Raw genomic sequence first — 27,670 nt, forward strand, 5'->3', positions numbered from 1 at the left:
GGTCAAGGAGCACAGCTGGAGAGTCAGACCCTTCTACCCCCCACACCATCTCTTCTGCCCCAAGGACCATGAGGCATCCCTGAGAGCTACTCCGAAATAGCTATGCTGTCAAGGTAGGCACTGTGGTTGGAATAAAGGGCCACAAGGCACCCTCATAATTATAGATAAGGGCAACCAGAGGCTTGGGTGGGCAGAAGGGACCCTTCCTGGGAGCGGAGGGGTCTGCTGCTGATGGATTCTGGGCAGGAGTCGAGAGCCAGCCCAGGAGACCAGGGTCTAGTTTATGACGGGAGTGAAGCAGAAGCCCTGGTCCCCTTGAGCTTCCATTCCAGTAGCAGGAAAACAAACAAATATGTGAAATGTTGATACATGGAACAGCTTTAAATATATGGAATGTTCCATAATAAGTGCTATGGAGAAAAAGAGAGCTGGGAGAGGAGCTAGCATGTGCTGCACTGGGTGGTCAAGGAAGGCCGCAGAGAGAAGGTGATATTTGGGCAAAATCCTGAAGGAGGTAAAAAAAATAAGCCACGTGAATACGTGCAGGTTGAGAATTCCAGGTTAAGGTCACAGTAAATGCAAAGGCCCTGAGATGGGAACACATCTATTTGAGGAAGAGCGAGAGAGCCAGGGAGGAAGTGAGAGGTACGGGGACCAAGGCTGGTTGAACAAGCTTTGTAGGGACTTTGGCTTCTACTCTGGGTGACATGGGAGCCAGGGGAGGATTGTGCTGAGGAGCGACACCGGCCTGGCTTTCAGTTTTACGCGATCACTCTAGCTGCTGTGTTGAGATAACTTTATAGGGTAGCGACAGAGCTCCATGCTGCACAACACCAGGGGGCACCATCCATGTGGCCTGGTACCTCCCTGCTTTGAATAGAAGATGCTCTGTGGAAGGCTGCAAGGGCAGAGGCAGGGAGACCAGCTAGGAGGCTACGGTGATAATCCGGGCAAGAAGTGGTGATGGCTCAGATGGGGGTGGTGAGGGGGTAGGCAGTGCAGCTGGGTCAGATTCCGTAGATTCTAGATAGCTTCGCAGTGTGCGAGAAAGGCCATGTAAGCCAAGTGCCTGGACAAGCTCCCCAAGGAGGCAGGTGAAGGGCAAGGAGAGACGCGGCCTGAGGGCTAAGCCCTCGGGACTGTTGACGTTAAGGGGTCAGTTCAGGGAGAAAAGGAAGCGTCCGGCCAAGGAGACTGAGGAGAAGCAACGAGTGAGGTGGAAGGGAAACCAAGGGAGTGTGGCGAAATCAAGCGAGGAGGGCTTCTGGGGTTCAGGGCAGGCACCGAGCCTGGGGATATGTGGGCTGGGGCAGGGCCTGTGTGAGTAAGTACCCGGTTCCCTCCCTGGTCAGAATCTAACCATACTGACTTTTGATTATCTGTACACACAGGTGCACAGTTCTTTCTCTGAAATTCTTTGGGCCGGGTGTGCTTGGAATTCAGAAGTCATCGGGATTTAGAAAGCTAATATGGTACCTACACTGTATATTGTAAAACAGCCCCGTCTGGTGAGATACCCTATGCTCGTGGACACCAATATTTCCCCTTCAAACATGTGAATACTAACAGGAAATGGGTAAAGGTTCTGCTGCCAAATGAATGTCAGGTCAATTTTTTCCAACTGAGTTAGACCCAACAAAACACGGTTCTCAGAGGTTCTGGATTTCAGAATCGAGGACAAGGAATCAAAGATCTTTATCTGCAGTAGAATGGGGATAATAATTGTTTCCACATCATAGGGTATGTGTAAAAGTGAAATGCAATTATCCAAATAGAGCATTTAACACAGTGCCCACGACACTATAAATACGCGATATATGAGGGTTATCATTCATATATATAATTTTTTTTTTTTTTTTTGCGGTACGCGGGCCTCTCACTGCTGTGGCCCCTCCCGTTGCGGAGCACAGGCTCCGGACGCGCAGGCTCAGCGGCCATGGCTCACGGGCCCAGCCGCTCCGCGGCAATGTGGGATCCTCCCAGACCGGGGCGCGAACCCGCGTCCCCTGCATCGGCAGGCGGACTCTCAACTACTTCGCCACCAGGGAGGCCCTCATATATATACTTTTAATTCTACATGAGTGGACACACATATTCTTTAAAAGTATGAATGTACATCAAGCTTGTTATTTATATGGTTATCTGTATTTTACTATGTACTTGTTTATATGTATTTTATACACATGGGCTTTATATCATCATATCTATGTATATATGTATTTTTTACAGTGTGGGTGGTTATGTTTCTTATCATGTCTATCTCAGTAAGTATGTATATTTCTATGTATTATAGGCATGTATATTATTTTATTTTCTATGGTTACACCTTATTTTTATCCTGAAGTAAGTTTCTGTTTCTCTCTGTTATCCCAGTACATTGAAATGGCTAGAAAGATTTTCACCAAATATGGAGAGCTTGCCTGAGACAACCTGATTTAAAATCAGGCTACGTGGCCTGAAGGCAATTCATTTTTTTTGGTGGAGGGGGAAACATCTTCCCTAGCAGCCAAAAGTGGGCTTCAGCTATGGAAAACAGTATAGAAGTTTCCCCCCAAATTAAAAGTAGATCTCCCATACGATCTAGCAATCCCACTTGTGGGTATATATCCAAAGAAAATGAAATCTGGATCTCTCTATGTTCACTGTGGCATTATTCACAGTAGCCAAGATATGGAAACAACCTAAGTGTGTGTCTATGAATGAACGGGTAAAGAAAAAGTGATAGATACATACAAGGAAATATTATTCAGTCTTAAAAAAGAAGGAAATCCTGCCATTTGCGACAACATGGACATGGATGAACCTGGAAGACATTAGGCTAAGCAAAATAAGCCAGAGACAGAAAGAGAAATACTACAAGATCTCACTTATATGTGGAATCTAATGAAGTCAAACTCATACAAGCAGAGAGCTGAATAGTGGTTGCCAGGGCAGGCGGAGGGGGGAATAAGGAGTGAATGGGTAAGAGTTTCAGTTTTACAAGATGAAGAGTTCTGGAGATGGACAGTGGTGATGGTTACACAGCAATGTGAATGTACTTAATGCCAGTGAACTCTAAACTTAAAAATAGTTAAAATGGTAAATTTTATGTTATGTACAATATATTTTACTATAATATAAAAAAATAAAATTTAAAAAAGTTATTGTATAACTGATTCACTTTGTTATAAAGCAGAAGCTAACACACCACTGTAAAGCAATTATACCCCAATAAAGATGTTTAAAAAAAAAAAGTATTAAAAAAAACAAACTGGGCTTCATCCAGAGGCTTGTGTGGGACTTCCAAACAGGAGGGACAGTCCTAAAGCAGACAGTGGCTTCAAATAGGAGTCCCCAGGTGTCACTAAGAGTGATGCTCGAGGGGCAGCCATGCTGGGCTTTCCAGGTGCTTCTCATAGGGGTGCCTCCATGTCAGACATTCCTGGGAGAGGGCAGCAGGGAGTGTGTTCATCTAAAGATGGTAGCAACTCTCTCTAGAGGCCCTTGGGGAGGAGGCGGGTGGCCTATGAGCCCCACTGGGGATGGGGGAGGAAACTCCTGCTACAGACTCAGGTCTAACCACCATCCCCTGCTCCTGGGACATTCAGGCTACTCTGGGGGACCCCTGACAGGGGTACATGGGGACTGCCACTGGTCCCCATTGGCTCTGGAATGAGTAGCTTGAACCGGAGAAGGGCCAAGCCTGGGCTAGGGCAGAGGTACCTGTACCTAAAAGGCCAAGGCCAAGGTGAGCAGTGCCAACTCAAGTGGGTATGACTGAGGTATGACGTCCTTACATGCCCCCTTCTCCTAGCAATGTCAGCGTGCTGATCGTGACAGGAGGAAGGGGATTTGAGGACAAAGGGTCCTGCACAGGCTGAGGGACAAATGGGCCACGTGAGTCCTTCCCAAGCTTCACATTCCCAAAGCTCCACTCATCACGTTTCCTGCCACACCCATATACTACCTGTACTATCAGTAATGCTTTTAAGTCAACGTACTCTTTCTAGTTAAATAAACATATCTAAAATAGGAAGTTGATATTACTAAAAATGGAAAGCCAGTGTCCATTATCATTGTCAAAGGTAACATTAAAAATAAAATATATTCATAAGTGAAAAATAAGCAGCAATAAAGAACCAACTACTTTTATAGGTAAAATGTGGATGAATCTCAAAGAATTATATTAAGCAAAAGCCAGACACAAAAGACTACACGCACTTGTATGAAGTTCTAGAATAGGCAAGATTGATGCATGGTGTAAGAAGTCAGAAGAGTGCTGACTGCTGGGGTGGGCGTATCCCCTGGGGCACCCGGGAGCCTTCTGGAGCACTGGAAATGTGCTCACTGTGACCTGGGTGATGCTATACTATGTCTCTGCAGGGTGTGCACTATAAAACTTCATCAGCTGTACACTTAAGGTGTGTGCACCTTACTGTATATAAACTGTACCTTAAAAGAATAAAGAACATTCATATGTACTATATGTGCCTATAATGCAAAAACAACGAAACCAGATCATTAAACGCATCTATATCCTATTGCCAGCTCAAGACTCAGGTCTGTTAAAAAGGGAAACCAACAAATACCAGAGAAGTGTGAAAGACCCACTGGCCCCCTGGCAAGGCCGGGACAGAGTCTGTCGTCTGCACCACGGTCTCCCCGCGTCTGCCACAGCACTCAGTAAAGAGCTGGTTCTCAGCAAACCGATGCTGAAGGAGTGAATGAATGAATGAATGCAAGGATGGAAGCTGCAAGCTGATGCTTCGTATCTGAGCCCCAGGGCTAAGTCCCTCCTGTCCTCTCTCCTCTACCCCACCCCACCCCAGTCCCAGTCCCAGGGGAACCATACCTCAAGGAAGTCATCTCCCTCGCTGGGCAAAACCTTGCCCTGCCGCCAGCGCTTGAGGAACCACCTGAGCTTCATGAAGAGCAGGAGGAAGTTGTGCTTGAACTGCTGGGACTCCTGAACCAACATGTTCTTCTCCTGGCTCCAGAATTTCTGCTCCAGCCTCCGCTGCAGGCTCAGACTCTGCAGCTCAAACTCCCGCCGCAGGAGTGCCCTCTGCTGGTCCTCCTTCAGCTGCAAGGGGGACAAGAGGGTGAGCTACCCCAGCTGTCTAGGGGACCCTAACTCATCCCGTTCCAGGCCTCACACAAGGGCCGAGAGGAAATTTCAGGGGGTGCCCGGTGGTGACCCCCGACAGGGATTCCACCACTAGCAGTTCACTGTGTTGAAATAAACAGTTCCCTCAGCTCCTCCAGGGGAGAGAGACTCATAAAAACAGCAGCAATCACAGTAACAATCAGCGAAAGAGCTGGGATCTGAATCCGGCTCTGTCTGATCGTAAAAACCATGACATCATCTAATGAGCCCATACCAGGAACCAACATGAACTCTCACATTCATTGAGGCACCTGGGAGGGTGAGCAGTGATGACAGGGAGGGGTGACCCACATGCAGAGCAAAGGGCATTCTCGGGGTGAGGAAGGCTGACAGCATTAATACCCTAGTAAGCAACACGGGGTAATGGCAGAGAGAGCCAATAACCTGGATTAGAATCCCAGTCCCAAGGACTTCCCTGGTGGTCCAGTGGGTAAGACTCCACGCTCCCAATGCAGGGGGCCCCAGGTTCGATCCCTGGTCAGGGAACTAGACCCTGCATGCATGCCACAACTAAGAGTTTGCATGCCGCAACTGAAGATCCTGCATGCCACAATGAAGATCTTGCGTGTTGCAACTAAGACCCGGCGCAGCCAAAGAAATAAAATAAATAATAAAAAAATATTAAAAACAAAAGAAAAAAAAGAATCCCAGCCCCACCTTGCCCTGCAAGTGCAACCCTGGGCAAAGCACTTCAGCACTCTGGGCATCAGTTTCCCCACCTGTAAAATGGGGACACATTTCACAGGGGAAAACATGAGGATTAAAGGACATGATGTGTGGCAAGTGCCCTGACATAGAGTAAGGGCTTAATAAATGCTTTCTACTAGCAGAGCTACCATCTTGATTACCAGCCAGGCCTATGGCCTTTCTAATACAGATTTTCAACTCTGACGGGGCAATATTTCATAGATGGGAAACTGAAGCACAGAGAGGCGACAGAATGGGCCTGAGGTCACACAGACAGTCAACGACAAGCCCAGGATTCCAGCCCAGCACAGCTAACGCATAAGCACCAGTGCAGCACGGGGCGAGAAGACACAGGTTTCCCCTGACATTCCTGCCTCTGAAGACCCATGGACCGCTAAGGTTTGGTTCAGGGAAGACAGGCTGCAGTAGGTGCAGGAGAGCACTGGGCGCCACCCACCTGCACCACTTTCTGGTTGAAGTTTTCAGCCTCCTCCTTCCGCAGCTGCCGCTCCTGGGAGAGCTGCTCTTGCAGGCCCCGGAGGCTGTCATGTGCTTCGGCCAGCACGAGCTGCAGCTCCTTGATCTGGGGTCGAGATGAGGGACACAGATAAGGAGGAGGGAGAGAGCAGGAGGAGGACAGAAGCTGCAGTCAAAGGACGAGAGTCCTTTGCAGTAAGTCAGGCCCAAGCTGTCCTTCCAGTATAAACCAGGCACGGCAGCTGTCCCTGCCTCCGTGGGTTGTCATGACGATGAAATGAAACAGTACACATCAAACCTAGCTATTGTTATAATTTTAGCTTGATAATTTCTTGCAGAAATTTGTAGAAAATAAATACTATGAAAACTCAGTTTAACTCGCAAAGATGTTCATCTCGTTTATAATTGCAGTAATTTACAAACAACTAAGATAAGTTGGGGATCAACCATATGTGTTTAATGGGTCTATACTTATGTTAAAATCCATACAACTGCACACTTAAGGATAGTGCCCTTGGGAATTCTCTGGTGGTCCAGTGGTTAGGACTCCACACTTTCACTGCCGAGGGTGAGGGTTCGATCCCTGGTTGGGGGAACTAAGATTCTGCAAGCCGCGTGGCATGACCAAAAATAAAATTAAATTAAAAAAAAAAAGGATAGTGCCCTTTACTGTATGTATATTATTATGTTATACTTCAGTAAAAAGTAAAAAATATATATACTCAATAGAAAAACATGAAGGACATGGACACACACAAACTAAATGTTCACAGTGGTTAATTATGTGATAATCTTGTGATCTTGACTTTCTTCTTTGTATCCTTATGCAATGCTGCTTAGAGACTTTATTATAGTTATTTATTGTTTATAATGACTATATAATAAAACCTTACAAAAAAGACAATAAAACTCTGCCTTTGGTGCGGGGAGGGGCGGGGGGATTGGGTTTATAAGGATTTGTAGCTAAACAAGCAAAAAAACTCTATTTTGTTAGAAGTCAGGATGGTGACTAGATGGGGAGTAGAAGGGAGGCTTCCAGGGCCAGGTCATGCTCTGTTCATTGATTTGCTTACACAGTAGTGTTCAGTTTATGAAAATTATTTGAGCTGTACACTTACAATATGAGTGCTTTACTGCATGTATGTTATACTTCACTTAAGATTTCTAAAAGTATTTCTACTAATAAAGGAAAATTTTTATGCTGTCATGTTAAGCAGGAAAACAGAAAAGGGAAATGTCAGCTCCAACATCTACATAAAAGGTTTCCAGGTATGGCAAGATGTCCCTCTGTGAAAAAACCAAACACTCGTTATCTGGCCAATAATGTAAAAGTTTGGCAATGGAAGGCACTCTGGCTTGAGGTATATCCTGTATGCCTGTTTTTGTTTTTTTGTTTTTAATATTTATTTGGCTGCATCGGGTCTTAGTTGCGGCACACAGAATCTTTTGTTGCGGTGCATGGGCTTCTCTCTAGTTGTGGTGCATGGGCTCCAGAGCGCATAGCCTCAGTAGTTGTGGCACGTGGGCTCTCTAGCTGTGGCGTGAGGGCTCAGTAGTTGCAGCATGCAGGCTTAGTTGTCCCAAGGCATGTGGGATCTTAGTTCCCCGACCAGGGATCGAACCCGTGTCCCCTGCATTGGCAGGCAGATTCTCAACCACTGGACCACCAGGGAAGTCCTGTGTATGCCTGTTTTTTATTAAAAATCCTTAAAGGGCTCAATACTACCTATCTCTGGTGTTTTCCTTAAACTCAGTGCCCAACGCGGTGCCTGGCAAATTGTGACTTCTCAGTAAAGAGTGGCTGAAGGAAACAATAATTGAGGGCAGGTAGGAAATTATTTTCTCTGCAGGTGAGCTGGCCTATCTCTTTTTCTCAAAAAATAAGAACTAAGTATCTCATGATTCCTGCCCCCTCTCCTCCTCTTTGGCCATGGCTGCCAGGACACTCAGACCACTTCAAGAGTTTGATCCATCAGCTTCAAGGGAGCTTCTCCCCCTTCACAGTTGCAGACTGGCCTCCCTGGGACCAAAAGTTGCCTTCCTAGGGATGCTGAGAAGAAAAGGACGCTCAGGTTGGGGCACACATGAGACTCTCCACGGTTCAGGAGTCTCAGGGAAGCCCCATCCAGCCCATAGGAGCCTTTTCCTGCTTCAGGTTCATTATGAAGTGCTGGGGAGAGGCTCAGTAGGCTTGGGAGGGGCTCAGAACCATCCAGAATTCCTCAAGGACCAGGGAATCCTGGAAATTCTACAGCCACCACCCACTCTCATCCTCCCATATTACAGGTGAGGATCTGCAGCCAGAGAGTGGGAACATGCCTGAGGCCACACAGCCTGCAGGTCTCCTGAGGCCAGTGATGTGTCGTCGTCCTCTTCACCCAACATGGACCAGGCCTTACGCTAAGGCTTTTCACGTATTTAATCCTTTCAACAACCCTATGACACATTACCTTTATTTTAAAGGTGAGAAAACTGAGGATCAGAGAAGTAAAGTGACACTTTTACAGTTTTACAGCTAGTATACATAGATCCACAATTTGTACCCAGTCAGCCTGACTGTAGAGATTGTTGCCTTCCTGCTAAACTAATTACTGTTTCCATTAAATGACATCAATTATTAACTTCCCTGTGGAATTCAGTAGTATAGGAGAACAAGATCAATTTCCTCAGATAAGTCTATAAACTTCCTTTCATCAGGCCCTGAGAATGGCCCAAACTTCCTTGTCTCCCTCTCAGCCCTTGCTGTCAGGAAGCTTGGAACCAAAGGAAATACTCAAAACCCGTATCATCACCAGCTAAGATTCTCCACAGATCACTCTGCTCTTCAGTGGCCTCAGCCATTCTCCTCCCACCCTCCCCGCTGCCTGCTCAGGCCTATGCCCACCTCAGAGGCATAGGAATCACTGTCTTCAGCTCGGTAAGGCCTGAAGCTCCGGCTGGGGTCGGGCTTGGAGTCCAGGTCGCCGCTGCGGAAGGCCTCTCGTATCCTGGGCTCCCATTCCGGCAGGTCCCTGAGGTCAGGTGGCTGCACCTAGAGGCACAGGCAGAAGAGACTAAAGGTGAGCATGGGGAGGGGACACGGGGGCGCTAGAAACTGCACCCACCCAGGCCTCTGGCTCTGAAAGAGGCCTCTGGCCGCACACCTGAGGGCAGGGGCCTAGGTGGATTTACCTCCGGGGCTCAGCCCCAGCCCTGGTTGGCACACTGCGACTGCCCCACGAATGTCTGTTGAAAGGCTGAATGGCTAGTGGTGAGTGAAAACACTGATTCTGTGAATGCCTGTCTTGTGCACAAACCTTCTGAGCCAGCTTCAACTGTCCTCCAACACATGCGGCCCCAGCTCATTCCTACCCCAAGGAGAACCAAGAGGGAGACCCAACATAGGGCAGTCTGCTTGCTTAAGAAAAGCAAGATCGAGGGCTTCCCTGGTGGCGCCGTGGTTGAGAGTCCGCCTGCCAATGCAGGCACACGGGTTCGTGCCCCGGTCCGGGAGGATCCCACATGCCGTGGAACGGCTGGGCCCGTGAGCCATGGCCGCTGAGCCTGCACGTCCAGAGCCTGTGCTCCGCAACGGGAGAGGCCACAGCAGTGAGAGGCCCACGTACCACCAAAAAAAAAAAAAAAAAAAAAAAGAAAGAGCTAAACCTCCCTGTACAGACATGGGAAGACGCCCCTCCCCCAGTGCTCTCAGGATGAAAATCAAACCTCCCAACACTGAGGTCCAGCCGCACTCTTTCCCTTAGTCCTTGGACACATCCTGCTCCTTCTGGCCATGATGCCTTTGCACAGGCTGTTCCCTCTGCTTAGAACACTCTTCCCCTGGTGATCCATCCTTCTGATCTCAGCTCAGATCAGAGGCCCTCCCTGACCCAGGGTCTAGGTCAAGCTTCTCGTTCACAGAAGCCAGCACCTTTCCTAACGAGCCCTCATCTCAGTTTGTGATTTCCCATTCAATGGCATGATGTTTTGATGAACATCTCTTTCCCCACTAGATGATGCAGGCTGGGGGGCAGGAATCGTAACTGTTTATTTGCTTACCATGGCACCTCCAGCACTAAGAACAAAAAGCATACGAACCATAAATACAGCATCGTAAATAAATGAACAAATAGATACATTACACAAGAAAAACAAGTTGTGCGGTTGCAGGAGGTATAACATAAAGCAATTTGAGGCAAAAACAAATATATGAGAGTACATGGAGAGAAAGAGTTAGAAGGGCATGCTGTGATGATGGAATGTTCTAGATCTGCACCACTTGACACACGCAGCTACCGAGCCCTTGAAATGTGGCTGAACTGAATTGTCAATTATAGGTATCGTACTTTTTATTAATTTAATTTTAAGCAGCCCACATGTGCCTATGACAGCACTGCTCCAAAACCAGTGTTAATAGCAAAACCTTGAAGGAGTAAGAAGCAGGGGGGAGGAGGCTTCATCTTTTTACCAGAGGCACTTCTGAAGCTCTTCGCATGTTTATGGATTACTCTTGCAGTGATGCTTTTTGGGGGGACAAGTGCTTTTACTATTTTAATTTTTCTAACTAGTAGTTTATAGACATCAAGGCTGGAAGTTCATTACCTTTAGAAGGCCAAGTTTCTGGCCTTTGCACAGGATCTGACCAAAGCTTTTTTTTTTTTAAATAATACTCGTTTTAAAATACAGCGTTGCAAAAGAAACATGAAGAGAAGAAAGGGCGACCTGGCATCAAAGATAGGGCTTTGGAATGAACCCCTTTATCAACAGTAAATGACTAAGAGAACTGCGGTATATTCACCCCATGAGATCATATTCAGTCATGAGAACACACAAATTATTGCCACCTGAGACAACAGACATAATGGTGAGTGAAAAGTCAGGCACAGGTGAGTGTGTTCTGTGTGATTCAATTTATGCAAAGTTCAAAGACAGGCAAAACTGAATCGAGAGGCGTTACCCTTGGGAGTGGGGATAGTGGCTAAAAGGGGACCTGAGGAGGGCCTTCTGGGGTGCTGGTCACATTCTAGTTCTTGTCCTGGGTGACGCTTACACAGGTGTGCTCACTTTGGGAAAATTCATTAAGCTGTGTACTTGTGCTTCGCGGGCCTCTCTGTATGTATGGTTCAGTAAAAAAAAAAACCATACATACATATGTAAAAAAGTAATAGGGCCTGTGACTGGGACATCTTACCTGGAAGTCTGAGCCAAGGTCTTTGGCCAGAAGAATCTCCTTGGAGGGTCCCTGGGAGCCCAAGGCGGGCAGCGTCGAGAAGGGCTCTGCCTGCTCCTTGTTGGGGTCCCCGAGGACCGAGTCCGCCTTCCGCGTGAAGGCGTGGAGCTCCTGCTGGAGCAAGCTCAGCCGCACCAGGAGGGCGTGGATCAGCTTGGCGTCCCTGGGGCCCTCGCTGTTGTTGCCGGGGGCCTCGTGCAGCCGAAAGTCGGCACACTCGTTGTCCAGATACGGGCGGAGGCCGGCCGTGAAGCCGTTGGCATCGGCCACCAGGACGTCGATGGCCTTGCTGACCAGGACGGCCTGCTCCCTCAGCCCCGGCAGCGCCTCGGCCTCCCGGGCCCTGCAGAGCCGGGCGGTGTGGGGTCCGTGGGCCTCGCCGAGGGCCGCGGGCACACACTGGGCCGAGTCCCCGGCCTCGGCGTCCGTCTCCAGCATCGGCCGCGTGCTCTGGCAGGAGGCGAGGTCACAGCGCTGGAGGTTGGAGAGGAGCACCCGGTTCTCGTACTGCAGCTTCTTGACCTTGCCGCTGAGCTCGCCGATCTGCAGCTTGGCGGCTGCCAGCTCCTCCTGCGAGGGCTCGCTGAGCACGGAGCAGCTGTCCTCCGACAGCGTCACGTCCAGCTCGTGCTCCGAGCGGTACTTGGCCAGCTCGCTCAGCAGCAGCTTGTTCTGGTCCTCCAGCTCGGCTGAGGAGCGCCGGAGCAGCTCAGCCTCCTCCTCCACGAACTGCAGGTGTCGCCGCAGCTCCGCCAAGCTCTCCCCGCACTCGCCGCCGCTGCCGCCCAGAGCGGAGAAAGCCAGGCGGGCCTCGGGGCCCCCGCAGCCGCCGCCGTGGTCCTTCATGTCGTCCATCTCGGCCCGCAGGCCGCGGTTTTCCACCTCCAGCTCCACGATGCGGCGGCTCAGCAGGTTGGCTTCCTCCTCCACCAGCTTCAGATGAACCTTGAGCTCGGTCTCCCGCGAGTGGGGTGCGTCCGCCAGCTCCTCGGCCGACAGGGCGCCATCCAGGTCCCCGTAGAGCGAGCGGTACTTGAGCAGCTCCTCCTTCATGCTGTCATTCTCCTTGGCCAGCTTGGTGAGCTTCTTGCACATGAGGGCCGACTCCTCCTTTGCAAAGTGCAGCTGGCACTTCAGGTCGGCACTGTCCTCCTGTGGTCCGAGGGGGAACAGGGACAGGCACAACCCAGCAAGGTTAGTGTTGGGAGGCTCGGCCACAGCATTTCAGGGAGCACTAACTACGTGCTGGGGACACAGCCCTGACCCTCAAGGAGCTGTGGGTCCAGAGGGGAAGCAGAGAGGGGGACATACATATTGCAGCACAGATGGGGCACCGCATGTAGCCTGGGGAGTCCAGGAGGGCTTCCTGGAGTAGGCAACATTCTGCCAGGGTCAGTGTTGCTGCTACTACTACTACCATTACTACTGCAGTTTTCTCATCGGTAAAATGGGGCAAAAACATTCCCTCCCTCACAGACCATGAAGAAAATTAAATGAGACAATATATAAAAAGTGCCTGCCACCCTGACCATCCAGGACCACTAGAAACTAACTATATTCTATGCCTGACCTGTGCTACATATTGCACTTTCTCTAGCAGAGCATGTGAGAACCATGGGCTCAGGGTGTAGTTTGGGGAAGTAAAGTACACAGTGAAGCTAAGAAAGTGAACAAGGGGAGGATGGAGTAGAAACTGGGGCAGGGTGGGCACCTCTGGGGACTCCCCGAGCCACATGGAGTTAGGCCTGGGGCCTTCAGACTGAAAGCTACTGCTGGGGGCTGCACAGAGGCTGTGGAGGCTGACGGGAGGTACCTGCATGGAAGGTTTCTTGTCCGTCTTCCCAAGGGAGCGGGTTCCTCTTTTCTTCAAGGAATGCTGGAGCGAGATTAAAAAAAACTGAACTGAAAGCTCACAGGGTGATGCACATCCAAAGAGCAGTCACAGTGCTAGGGTTCCGCTGAGGGCCCCTGCCCTCCCTGGCCAGCGCAGCCCAGCCATGTCCAGCCTTGACCAGCATCAACTGCTGAGCCAGAGAAGTCTCAAGACCACCCAGTGGGTTGCAAATGGGGAACAGGACAGAAGCACTTGAGACGATTCTGAACCCACCTGCCCAGGGTTCCTCCCCTCTCTCCCACCCCGCAATTGTGATCCAGTTGGGTTGAGCCCAAGACCCAGAAATCTGGGTTTCTGTTCTTGTTTGTCTTTCATTCATTCACCAAAGACTCCCTGAGCACCTATCACGTGCCAGACATAGTTAGGCATGAAGAATACAGCAGGGACCATGACAGACAGGGTACTTGAGGGGGATGCTGGAGTGTTATGCCTTTAGGACTGGGGCATGCATTCCCCTGGCTAAGACCTCAAAGTTGAGTCCCTCCCCCAGCGATGGCCATTGGCTGAGGGCAACCACCTCATCCAAGGTCATGTGCCCTCCCTGGGTGGGGGTACTGGGGGGGCGGGGAACCCACATCCAGTGACTGGTCCGTGCCCCCTTCCCACTTCAGCTCCAGAGCTCCCCATGGGATCAGCTGAGGCCATTGGTGTGAATGCTCTGCAGCTCAGCTTCTCCCTCTGCCTCAATCCCTGATGGTGTTATTCCAAGGGGACGTTTCCAGAAGCCTCTTGTATGCAAATCTCCATCTCAGGGGGAATCCTGAGCTCATGGAGCTGACATTCTAGTGAGGACTTTAATTCAGCATGGATACTAATAAACACAATGAATATGGTAAAACAGATCATAACTATACAAGACGCTTAGAAATGATGAGGAACTGATCATTTTTTACAATTTAAATGGTAGGTTTTCATGCAGATTAAAGCAAAATAAGCCTATAATAATCATCATGATTCAAAACTACAGAAGCAATAGGGGAAGAAATCGATACATTTGATTAGATAAGCAAATTCTACATGGGAAAAAAAATACCCGAAGAAAAGTAAAAATAGAAATAATTAACTGGGAAAAAATATTTGCAATGTATTACACTGACAAAGGGTTAATATCTTAAATATGTAAAGAGATTCACAAAATAGAGGAAAAAATCCAACAAACCTATAGAAAAACGGGCTAGAGATATGAAAACCGGTTCACATGCAAAAAAGGATAGATGGCTCCAACCATAGGAAGATGCTCAACCCTAATCATGGTAGAGAAATGTGAATTAAAACTATACTGAGATACAATTTCTCACCTATCAGATTGGCAAAAATCCAAACACCTGACAACACATTCTATTGATGAAACTATGGAGAAACAGGATCACTCATATTTCACTGGCAAGAATGCAAAATGGCACAAGCCCAGTGGAGGGGAATTTGAGGAATTGTTATAAAAATCATTTCTGAACTTTCTCAACGTTTAAAAAAGTCACTCACTCAGATGCATGAGTCCACTGAACACTTCTTCCCAAGAGAGGGGAGATTCATGTTAGTGGCGTATAAAATCACCCTTGGGTTACATTTGACTTTTCAAGTCAGGCAGGTAATTTTCAAGCATGCTCCCAGGTAGTCCAAATACATGGGCTCCTGGTCCCCCACGTCTCACACCCAGTCGCTGAAGGTGAGAACCACTGATCTAATCTAAGCCCCCAGTTTACTGAAGGCTAGAGAGAGGTCCCACAGCAAAACCAGAGCTGACCTGGAACCAGTTCTTTTTTTTTTTTTATGTCTTTATTGAATTTGTTACAATATTGCTTCTGTTTTATGTTTTGTTTTTTGGCCATGAGGCATGTGGGATCTTAGCTCCCGGACCAGGGATCGAACCTGCACCTCCTGCATTGGAAGGTGAAGTCTTAACCACTGGACTGCCAGAGAAGTCCCTGGGACCAGTTCTTGACAGAGCTCTTGTTCTAGCTCCAAAGACCTGGAAGGAGAAAATGTGCCTTCTTGGACAAGGGACAGAGTGGAGCCAGCACAGTGGTTCTCAACCTGGGTGCACGTCAGAATTACCTAGGGAAACTTAAAAAGAACAAAAAAGATGCCCAAGGTCCCAACCCCAGAGAGTCTCACATCATTGGTCTGGGTAGGTCCCAGGCATCAGTATTTTTAAATAGCTTCCAAGGTGATTCTAATGTGCAGCTAAGCTTGGAACCACAGAGCCAGGGAGATGAACCCCAGACAGGCTCTTAAGTTCATCTCAGAGCCGAATCAATTCCTAAAGAGACCTTTTGAAATGCAAATGAGGCAAGAAGGCAGAGGCTGATATTTCAGACGCTGGGTGCCAAGAGCAGGGAGCCAGTATTTGAGAAGGACTGATGGAGGATCTTGCCAGGCAAGGAGGAAAGAGTAGGAAAGGCAGGGGTGAGGGCCACAAAACAAGTCCTTCCCCAAAGACCCCCTCCTACAAAAGGGGCCTGGGAAGGGGATGCTCAGAGACCCCTCCTGGAGTGGTGAGGTGGGGGCCCAGGAGTCAGGTGGTCAGGCTTGCAGATCTGGGCCCGCCCATCACAAGCTGATGGGAGGGGCTGTGACCTCAGCTGGGACCCCGTCAACACTGAGTTTATGATCCTGGGTGAACCCCTTCCTCTCTCTGAAACTCCATTTCATCATCTATGAATACAAAACTGAGCCATGGATTAGGTGACCCCTGTAGACTTTCTGGAGGAGGGAAGTGGGGTGACAGTAAGGGGAACCAGGGGTCTCCAGGGGCACTGAGAGGCCCCAGCCATCACATATAGAGGAGTGAGATAACACAAAGCCTAAAGCCATGAAAAAGGACAGAGGGAGGGTGAGATTCACGGACATGCTAAAATGTCTGAGACAGCTTGGTGAGCGAAAGGAAACTGCAAAACAAACCTGCAACCCTAATGTCCACCGACTGACGAATGGATGAACAAAACGTGGCAGAGCCACACAAGGCAGTATCAGCCACGGAAAAGAACGAAGCCTTGCTCGATGCTACAACATGCTTGAAAACATGCTGAGTGAGAGAAGCCTGTCGCAAAAAGCCACACAGCGTATGAATCCATTTACATGAAGTGTTGAGAGGAGGCAAAGCCACAAAGGCAGAAAGTAGATGAGTGGCTGCCAGGGAGGAAGAGGAAGAGGGAATGGGGAGTGACTTGGGGTTTCTTTCTAGGGCGAGGAAAATGTCCTGGAATTAGAGAGTGGTGATGGCTGTAAACTCTGAGTATTCTAAAAACCACTGAACTGTATCCTTTAAAAAGCAAACTCTATGGTATGTGAATTACATCTCAGTAAAGCTGTTATTTAAAAAAAAGCCAGAACATGTTACCATTTTTATAAAGATAAGACGGTGTGTGTGTGTGTGTATACACGTGTGCACATGTGCATGGTGGGGGAATATGGTCTAAAGAACAAGCACCAGGCTGATAACGATGAGAGTACAGGGAACTTGCACTTTGCACTTTTCTTCCCCCACATTTTTTCAGGAGGGAAGACATAGTCCTCCAGCGTTTTCTCTTTAAAGTTTTTTAAAATTATACAATATTTTTTAAAATAAATTAATATATAAAGATACATTCTCACTGTAAATCTGTACTGTTCTGATGAAGCAGAAGCCCCCCTGTTTACACCCCCATCCCTTCTCCTCCTGAGGGTGACCACAGCTGAGGGTCAGCTGGAGCTCCTTCTAGATCTCTGGCTCTGTGTTTAAAATACTGAAATAGATGGTGTTCTTTTAGACTTTCCTTCCTATGTTTACTCGACTCTGTGATCTTTGACTTTTATAATAAGCACCTTAAAGCAGAAGAAAACCCCAAAACATCCAGCCTTTAAAAAGACAGTCTGTGTTCATGCTATATTATTCTGTATGTTACAGAAACTGTGCATGTAGCATAATCCCATCTTTATGAAAAAAAATACATAGAGGAATATACATCATATAAGCACAGAGAAAGGCCTGAAAAGACACAAACCAAACCAAATCACAGGTTAGGCTGAGTCAGGCGTCGAATTGAGGGAAGTGGTTAGGGGAGCCTTTCTTCTTTTATTTTATGTATTATTATTATTTCTTTCATTTTGGAGGACACACTCACATACTTCAAACTTCAAAAAACCCAAAAAGGGGGCTTCCCTGGTGGCGCCGTGGTTGAGAGTCCGCCTGCCGATGCAGGGGACGCGGGTTCGTGCCCCGGTCTGGGAAGATCCCACATGCCGCAGAGCGGCTGGGCCCGTGGGCCATGGCCGCTGAGCCTGCGCGTCCGGAGCCTGTGCTCCGCAATGGGAGAGGCCACGGCAGTGAGAGGCCCGCGTACCGCAAAAAAAACAAAAAAAAGAAACAAACCAAAAAGGAATACAGTGAACCCTGTGACCAGCTCTCTTGCCCGAGGCAACCAGTGCAACCAGAGTCTGACGTGTCCACCCTTAGAGGTATGCTAGGCATGCATTTAGATGTTTTTGTAATGAAATTTTTGCTTCACTGAGCTTATATTGCTTTTTTAGTAAAAAAAAAATGCATATATACATTTCAATATGTGTGTGCACATACACAGAAAAACGTATTGGAAGTACAACATATTGGGAAGTACTCCCACCCAAATAGTAATTTGGTAATTACTCGGAGGAATTCCCTCTGAATACTGGGTGAAACTTTTTCTCCTTATGGCTTACTTGTATTTCCTAGTCTTTCTCTACTACGCATATATTACCTGTTGGGTGGGAGGGGAAAGTTATAGTAAAATGTTTTTAAAATGTACTTCCCCAAGAAAAGTCATGAACACCATTCCAACACATTTTCAGAGGGTGAGTTCTGAGTGCCCACCAGAAAGGGAGGGCAGTGGGCAGAGAAGAGGGGCTGAAGCAGCAAACCTTTTCAGGACCAAAGTGGTTCCAACCTTTTCTGGATGGAACTGCCCCTGTCCCCGCCCCCCACCTCATCTAAGCCATTTGGGCTCCCACACTGCTCTGCGGCTCTGGAGGGAAAATAAGGCAGGCTCACAGAGCACAAAGACCTTCCTCCTCTCTGCAGGGCAGCAGCTGGCCAGGCGGCCTGGGGGACCGCGTTGCCCCTCCAGGGAGCCAAGGCCCGTCACAGCCCCTCTGTCAAGCCCCCAGGGGCAGATGCTCTGGCCCTGGGCCTCAGGTGGGCGGGCTGGGGCAGGGCAGGACAGCACCCGGGCACCAACAAGAATGCCAGTCACAAGTGCCGGACCCCGAGGGCACAGTCCTTGGCCTGGCACACAGCAGGGGCTTCCCCACCCACCAGCAACTCACAAGGCCGCTTTTGAGCAGCCGGGGTGGTGCCTCTAAGCATCCTTGGTCTAACGGCTCCTAGTAGGAGCAGAAGCTCTGCCCTCCTTGCCGTTCTCCAGGAGATTAGAAGAGGGTACTTCCGCCCCTCCAGCCCACACGGACAGGCTGCCTGAGCACAGCTCTGGAGAGGCCCCCTGTCTTCTAACACCTTCCATGCTTCCATGCTGCCAGGAAACAAAGACCAACCTTCAAGGAATAAAACAAGCCTTCTGCCAAAACAGTTGGGTAGATTTTCATCCAATTTAGAGGGGATGTTTGAAAAGGTCTCACTGAAAACACAGACTGTGCTGTGTGTACCAACTTTACTCCAGGGGGGAGCCTGGGGTAGGGGTGCATCTCAAAGACTGAGGAATTCTTCCTCCAAAGTGGCTGAAGCAGCTAGAGAGTCGGTGTGGCTCCGGGCTGAGGGAGACCATTTGAGTGGAGGAAACAGAGTGGTTTGACACGGACCCCAAATCAAAGTACAGGGGCAGACGCTGCCAAGTGCAGGCGCTGATTTGCTGCCTAACTGCTCCTTCCACGGGCGCCTGGCAGTTAGATATGGAGAGCTCCTTGCTAGAGGCAGCAGAAGGATATTTATTGAACTAAGGCCCACAGGTGATGACACATAACCAGTATTTACCGAGCTCTTATTCTCCACTAAGCATTTTACCTGCTTGTCTTGATTAATTCTCATAAACACCTCTGAGATGTAGGGATTCACGTTCCCTTTTTTTTTTTTTTTTTTTTTTGCAGTACGCGGGCCTCCCACTGCTGTGGCCTCTCCCATTGTGGAGCACAGGCTCCGGACGCACAGGCTCAGCGGCCATGGCTCACGGGCCCAGCCGCTCCGCGGCATGTGGGATCTTCCCAGACCGGGGCACGAATCCGTGTCCCCTGCATCGGCAGGCGGACTCTCAACCACTGCGCCACCAGGGAAGCCCCCCATTTTAAAAAAATTTATCATTTATTTATTTTGGCTGTGCTGGGTCTTAGTTGCGGCACGTGGGATCTTTAGTTGCAGCATGCGGACTCTGAGTTGCAGTATGCATGCGGGATCCAGTTTCCCGACCAGGGATCGAACCTGGGTCCCTTGCATTGGGAGCGTGGAGTCTTACCCACAGACCACCAGGGAAGTCCCCATATTCCCATTTTATAAAGGAACAAACTGAGCACTGGAGCGGTTACATGATTTGCCCAACACTACAGTTATTTGCAAATAAGTGGCAAAGCCAGGATTCAAGCTCAGGCCCGTGTAACTCCAAGTTCGAGTTTGCCCTGCAGCACACAGGCCACAGCTAGGCTGCATCAGATGACGACGCCAGCAGAACCGAGATTTGAACCCAGGTGAACTGATACTATGGTGAGTGCCCTTCCTACCCCATGAGAGTGGGAATCGGGCCAAGAAGCCTGGGCCAGAGAAGGAAGTACTCGTTGGAGTGAGTGGCCTCTTCAGAGGTTCCAAAACACAGCTGGGTTCTAGGAAGGCCCCTGGATGGGGCAAGGAGGGCACGGGCATCACCGTAAGAGTCAGTGTGGCTTTGGGAGATGGAGAGGCCTGGGCTAGGATTCCATCCTTATCTTTCCCCTGTCCACGCTTTCACTGCTGAGGGCCTGGGTTCAATCCCTGGTCCCGCAAGCTGTGTGGCGCAGCCAAAAAAATAAATAAACAAAATAAAATAAAATGGGGACAAAATCACGATGTACCCTGGGAGGCTGCTGGCTAGACAACGTGAAGACACACATAAAATGCTTAGTGTAGTGCCTGGTACAGAGCAAGCACTCAGACACAGCAGCTATGTTATAATAAATCCCATCGACACTGAGATTGGCTTTCTGCCTAAAATAGAAAGACGGGGAATGATACTGGATTGGGGGTGGCGGTGGCTCGTGTTACGATTTTTGAGCTGCAGCCCAGCTGGCAATGGTGCCACTGCAGAACACAGCTGGGGCAGGCCACCCTCCCTTCTCTCTAGCGAAGAGCCATCTCCATAGCAACCACATCAGCTCAGGCCAGGGGCTCCTGTTCCCAGCCGGGTGACAGCATCGCCACAGCAACCTGTCAGGATGGCAAAGGCAGATCTCGATGATGGGACTGGAACAGCTCTGGCAGAAGAATTGCTAAGGGACCCTCGTCTCCATAGAAACCATATCAGGAAGGAGAGGGAGGAGAGAGGGCAATCAGCAAATAAACACAGGGCCATGCCTCCTTCCGCAGATCCTAAGACACCGAGGGGCACATCAGGGAGGGCTAGGACGTGGCCTTCAAGAGGAAGTGAACCAGTGTTTCCTGAGCACCAACTGTGTGCCAGGCACCACAAAGGGCTCTTTACATGCTTGACTTTATTTAAAAGTTCACTAATAATAACCACGCCCCCCCAAAAAAACCCCTAAATACAGCAATCATAGAATAAAAAGCAAAAGCCATTGCCTACCATCTCCTACCATTTCTAATGCCTCAGTTCAGTGGGTTTTCCTCCAGACTTTCCTCCAGGCTATGCATTTGCACATATAGACACATGCTTCAAAATCAGTTCGTTCTGTATGGCTTTCCAAAATAATTAGTGGGATTGCACAATACGTATGGTTCTATAGCTTTCTCTCCCCGCTTAACAATGTACCTTAGAGATCTTTCCACATCAGTGCATATGTATCTGCCTTTTTTCTTAAATCGTGGGAAAGTACACCTAATATAAAATGTACTATTTTAACCATTTTTTTCTTTTTGATGGCAGTAAAATATACATAACATAAGATCTGCTATTTTTAGCCATTTTCAAGGGTACGATCCAGTGGCATTATCACCATTCACCTCCAGAACTTCGTCATCATCCCAAACTGAAATGCTGTCCCTATTAAACAGTATCTCCCTATACCCTCCTCCCTCCAGGCTCTGGTAACCTCTAACCTACTTTCTGTCTCTATGAATTTGACTACTCTCAGTATCTCCTCTGAGTGGAATCATATAATACTTGTCCTGTTGTGTCTGGCTTATTTTACTGAGCACAGTGTCCTCGAGGTTCACCCACGTTGTAGCCTGTTTCAGAATCACGTTCCTGCTTAAGATTATACATACATTGTAGGTATATACTACATTTCTGTTGGTTCATTGATGGACATTTGGGTTGCTTACACTTTCTGGCTACCGTGAATAATGCTGCTATGAACATGAGGGTACAAATATCTGTTCGTGTCCCTGCTTTCAATTTTGCTATATACCCAGAAGTGGAATTGGCTTATTTGGAAATTCTGTTTAACTTTCTCAGGAACTGCTATACTACCTTATTCTTTTTAACTTCTTCACAGTGTTTTATGGTTACCCAATCTTATGAATGATCATGAACAACTTCATAAACTGGGTACTGTTATTATCCTGATGTCACAGATGAAGAAACTGAAACTTAGGGGAGGTGGCTTCAGGGTCTCAGCCCCATCTCAGGCAAGGAAAGGCTGGGTGAACTCAGGCAGGCTCTCCCTCTCTGGACCTCTGTTCCCTCTCCTTTACAATGGGAACAGGCTGACATCCGAGGCACCTTCTGAAACTGTTTCTCCTTTTCACTATCAAGGGTGGCAGCAATGAGATGTGTGAAGATGGTCCCCTGTTATTGGCCAGGCCATGGAGGGCAGGAGCCCTGGGCAGCCCTGAGTAGCAAACAACTCCCATCTCCACACCGAGAAGCCTTTGGCACGTCACACCAACACACCCAGTGGGGAGGGCAGCAGAAGGATTGTTATGGCCTCAGGGCTGTGGTGTCTGTCCTGGAATGCTGGCACGCCTGCCCTTGGGAAGGTGAGAACTGTGACCCGGAACAACGTTCGATCCTAGCATGCCTCATGAGCAGCCAGACAGCTGAGGCCCAGCTGTGCCTCTGGGGGCAGAAGGCACTGGGGCCGCCTGGGACACAGACCCCTGGATTCTGGAGGATTCCAGCCCTTAGGCATCACCTGGGCTGATGGTTTCCAATCTGCACAGCCCACTGGGCCCTACGTGACCTGGAGGACATCGCTCCCTCCCTCAGGGCTGTGTTTTCATCCATAAAACTGGTACAATCACAACCTCATCAAGCCTTTCTGAAAATCATGGAAAGTGTCTAGCATGCTTAACATAACGTGCTGTACACCTAACACACAGCAGAAGGAAGAATGGGATGCCGGGTGGAAGGACTCTCATGACCAAAGACAGAGAAGCTGGTGCCTGGGGTCACACTCAAGAAGCATCTGGGGCTTCCCTGGTGGTGCAGCGGTTAAGAATCCGCCTGCCAATGCAGGGGACAAGGGTTCGAGCCCTGGTCCGGGAAGATCCCACATGCCACGGAGCAACTAAGCCCGTGCGCCACAACTACTGAGCCTACACTCTAGAGCCCGCGAGCCACAACTACTGAAGCCCGTGCGCTCTAGAGCCCGTGCTCTTCAACAAGAGAAGCCACCGCAATGAAAAGCCCGTGCACTGCCATGAAGAGTAGCCCCCATTCGCCACAACTAGAGAAAGTCTGAGTGCAGCAACGAAGACCCAACATAGCCAAAATAAATAAATTAAATAAATTAAAAAAAAAAAAAAGCATCTGTGTCCTGGAAATGTGTTGAGACACCAGCCAGAGGCTGCCCAGACCTGGCAGTGACTTTATACCGAGTGGCAATGCCAGGCAGTCCCTAAAGCGTGTCCACAAAATCTATACCACTTAGTCCTTCCAATGATTTGAAGTATTACTATCCCATTTTATACATGAGGAAACTGAGGCACAGAGGGCTGGGTCCCCTGCTCAGCACTGTTGCATGTTTTCTCAGGCAATCCTCTCCCAGCTGTGGTCCTTTGATGGCTGACTGTCTCCTTCGTTAGCCTGTGGGCTCCTCGAGGACAGGAACCAGGTGTCTCTCACGCACCCCTGTGTCCTTAGTATCCAGCACACAGTGAACACAGTAGGTGCTCAGGGAGCGCGTGCTGGAGCAGTGAATGAATAGACAGCTCTGCCAGGGAGGCATAACTGTGCAGAGACAGAGGCTCAGAGACACTGGCTGGATGGGGTCGGCACATGCCTGCCCAGCCCAGGCCTGGCCCTGCCGGGGTGGACGGGGGCCTCACCTCTCTCGGCCGCTCCAGCTCTGTCTGCAGCACCTGCTTGGCCAGCTCGGTCTCAATGAGCCGCTGCCGAAGCTCCTCATTCTCCTCCTCCAGCCTCGCCCGTTTCTTCTCCACCGCCTCGAGCTCTTTATGCAGCCGCACGGAGATGTCCTTAGAGACCTGAGCAAAGGTGGGTGATGAGCAGGGCATGAGCAGGCCATCCTACCTCTACCACAGAGCAACCCCAGCGTAGGCATGTACTCTCATCACCCCCACTTAGAGAAGAGGAAACTGAGGCACAGAGAGGTCAAGTAACTCACCAAGGGTCGCACAGCCAGGAAGTGGTAGAACCAAAACCCAAACCCAGGCACCCTGTGTTTCCCATGTCCACATCATAGTTCAGCTCCCAGAAAGCCTGTTCTTAGCAATGCCTTTACTTTTATCTGAGCCTTTTGATGCTTCCAAAAGCCTCTCCTGTCCACCCTCTTGCCCAGTTCTCACCAGAGCCTAAGACAGGGCCAGAAGATTGTTTTATTTATTTTTTTAAATTAAATTTTATTTATTTATTTTCATACAGCGGGTTCTTATTAGTTATCTACTTTATACAAATTAGTGTATATATGTCAGTCCCTATCTCCCAGTTCATCCCACCACCACTACCCTCCAAGAAGATCATTTTAAAGAGAGGGGAAACCCAGAGCAAGGTGGGCATCCCCAGAGACATCTGAACCCCATCTCTGCCAGTGACCAGCATACGTTCCTGGGCAAATTATTTCCCTACTCTGGGTCTTTTCTTTAACTACAAAACGGGTGCAATAATAACAGCACCAACCTCACGGGCCGACAGGAGGACTGAATCAGCTATTGCACAAAGGCTTGGCTGACTGCCTGCACAGTGAGCGTTGGGTAAGTGGTAGCTGCTGCTGGGAGGCGCTGAGCCCAGAGGGGGGCATGCCTTGCTGGGGGTCACAATGTGACACAGACCATGAGGCCTATTTCCAGTTGTCTGGGATACAGAACATGCCCCCAGTGACAAAGGCTGGGCAGATGTCCAAGTCATCCCTACAGAAGGAGCTAATGGAGCTGCAAATTCCAGTCCCGGTTCCAGGACTCTGCTGCAAGAGCACCCCGTTTCCTTGAGGACCCTTCTGTCCTGTCCCCTGCTGGCTGGGGTGAAAGGTAGGAAAGGGGGTCTCTTCTCTGGGGATGAGGAAGGCCCTTCTGAGCTGGTAAATCACAACTAGCCCCCATCCCCAAGTGGACTAAGTACTAGCATTTGTTGAATACCTGCTATGTGCCAGATTCATTCCTCTTCACCCCAACTCTGCCCCCATTTTACTGGCAAGGAAACTGAGGCTCAGAGGGCAAATGACTTGCTCAGAGTCAAACAGAGCTAGTGTGGGCCAAGCTGGAGGGAGCTCAGGGGCTTTGGCTGAAGGGCCAGCGTGGCCCAGGCTCCACAAGGGGTGTGAGGGCTTTGCCAGCAAGAGGTATATGTGGGGCAGACAGCCCAGTGCCTCGTGCCTGCCAGTCTCGGAAATGGCTGTGGCACCTCCTCCCTGCCGGAAGGAAAGAGGGCCCTCCCTGGCTCTGCCTTCTGCGGGCCCAGGCCCAACTCGGCACGGACCCCTTGGCAGTGTGCAAGGCAGGCCAGGAAGAACAACGGCCAGAAAGGAAATCGAGCCCTGCCTCCCCCTCCTCCCTCCGTTGCCCACTGCCTCTCTCAGCCCCCTGAAGACCTCCTAGGACAGCTGGAAGCTGGCCCACGAGGCTCCTCCCACAGTCTCTCTAGGCCACCAAACCCTCCTCATCCACAAAGTGGGGGGAGCAATCCCTCAGTAGCAGAACGAGGACTTCGCAGGTGGGAAGACTAGATTCAAGCCTGATTCCAGACCTCACTGGGTGTGTGACCCAGGACAGGTTATTTAACCATTTGAAGTCTCGGTTTCGTCATCAGTAAAAGGGTGTTGATATAGCCTAGTCACGAGGCCTGCTGTGAGGAATAAAAGACATAGCGCTTGGAATCCCACTACTGGGCATATACCCAGAGAAAACCATAATTCAAAAAGACACATGCACCCCAATGTTCATTGCAGCACTACTTACAATAGCCAGGTCATGGTCACGCCCATCGACAGACGAATGGATAAAGAGGACGTGGTACATATATTACAATGGAATATTACTCAGCCATAAAAAGGAATGAAATTGGGTCATTTGTAGAGATGTGGATGGATCTAGAGACTGTCATACAGAGTGAAGTAAGTCAGAAAGAGAAAAACAAATATCGTATGTTAACGCGTATATGTGGAACCTAGAAAAATGGCACAGATGAACCGGTTTGCAGGGCAGAAATAGAGACACAGATGTAGAGAACAAATGTGTGGACACCAAGCGGGGAAAGCGGCGGGGGGTGGGGTGGGGTAGTGGTGGGATGAACTGGGAAATTGGGATTGACATGTATACACTGATGTGTATAAAATAGATAACTAATAAGAACCTGCTGTAAAAAAAATAAATAAAATAAAATTCAGAAATTCAAAAAAGAAAGACATAGTGCTTGGGCTGGTGGCTGGAACATAGCAGGTGCTCAAAAGTATGATTTTTAATGCATTGTCAAGATTACTGCTTCACCTCCGTGCACTGATTTTAATCCAGGTTGGCCCAACACCCCACAACCTCACTCTTGAGTTTAGTGTCTGGGTGTTCAGCCCCAGGTCCCAGGTTTTAGGCTATTAGGTCACCCAGTGAGTCCCCGTCCTGACCAATACGCCATTCATTCATTCATTTATTCATTCATTCATCTGCGTAGCCCCTGGGGGCAGGAGTGGTGGCGCACAGAGGTCCAGGCCCCAGGCCATGCCGGGGCTCCTTCATATCTCGCAGGGTCTGGCACACACTAAGTGCCTAATAAATGCTTGTTGGATGAACAAACAAATCCAAGACCCCAGCAAGCAAAAAGGGAGGGAAATGAAGGAGTGAATGACTGAAACATGGGGAGCTGCACATGCCCTAGCTTGGCGGGGGATGCTCCCCCCAACTGCCGACACCCCCAAATGTCCAGAGAGGGCTGTGTCCCTGACTGGGATGAGGGATCAGCTGCTGGAGGAGTGGGGGCTCCTCTCCTAACTATGCTCCCACCTGGGCCAGCTCCTCTCCACCTGGGGTTCACTCCATCCCCACCATGGCCTTGACCTGGGCAGGTGACCTGCTCCCCACCGAGAAGTCATGATCCATGTGGATTCCTGGATCCTCTTGGGTTCATGAGTGACTCTATGGATTTCATCCCTTCCGTGAGTCCCCAGTTGCCTTCTGCCCCATCCTCCATGGAACCCCCTTCTCCAACTGCTTTCTACCCCCAGGGGTGCTCTGTTAAGAAGGCCTAGCCCCAGGCAGCTTACAGAATTCCAGTGTGGACAAAAGAGCCCTTAATCTCAGATGCCCACAGAGCCCTGTGCCCCTGATGGAGGTCCACAGAGCAAAGAGCATGCCTGCCTGGAGGGCAGGAGCCTGGTTGCCTGCGCCTCTCCCTTTCTCTCTCTGAGCCTCAGTGGTCCTGGGCCCCCTGGCTCTCCCAGGTCATCAGGCAGAATCAGCTGTCGCTCCCCGTGCACCCACCACGTGCCTTTCATCCCCTGGGAACGTGCTTTGAATATCCTCCCCACTCTGAGGCTCAGAAAGAAAAGGTCATTTGCCCAAGGCCGCACAGCCAGGAAGCTACAGAACCAAGGTCTGCAAGCAGGTGGGTCAACGCTGGAGTCTTGCTCTCAGTCTGAGCCGCTGTTGGCCTGAAGCTTGAAGACACATTATATTAATATCAAGAATAAGAGTATTAAAAATAAGTGCAACAGTGGGCCCACTGTGTCAGGGGCTCACGGGGCCCCACCTGCCTGTCGCATT

General features: G+C 49.5%; 1 protein-coding gene across 1 annotated transcript in view; it reads right to left on the reverse strand.

The window, feature by feature from the left end:
* Nucleotides 1-27,670, reverse strand: part of MTCL2 (microtubule crosslinking factor 2) — a gene marked incomplete at both ends in the record, with an annotated part of 64,411 nt that overhangs the window by 12,561 nt on the left and 24,180 nt on the right. Inside the window, 6 exons of the mRNA XM_082858216.1 lie at nucleotides 4,832-5,062; nucleotides 6,291-6,416; nucleotides 9,195-9,335; nucleotides 11,481-12,671; nucleotides 13,333-13,395; nucleotides 23,792-23,950. Coding sequence (XP_082714342.1) covers nucleotides 4,832-5,062; nucleotides 6,291-6,416; nucleotides 9,195-9,335; nucleotides 11,481-12,671; nucleotides 13,333-13,395; nucleotides 23,792-23,950 — 1,911 coding nt within the window. The remainder of the gene's footprint in view (nucleotides 1-4,831; nucleotides 5,063-6,290; nucleotides 6,417-9,194; nucleotides 9,336-11,480; nucleotides 12,672-13,332; nucleotides 13,396-23,791; nucleotides 23,951-27,670) is intronic.

Source organism: Leucopleurus acutus, assembly GCF_964270905.1.
Source record: "Leucopleurus acutus genome assembly, chromosome: 16".
Taxonomy (NCBI): Eukaryota; Metazoa; Chordata; class Mammalia; order Artiodactyla; family Delphinidae; genus Leucopleurus; species Leucopleurus acutus.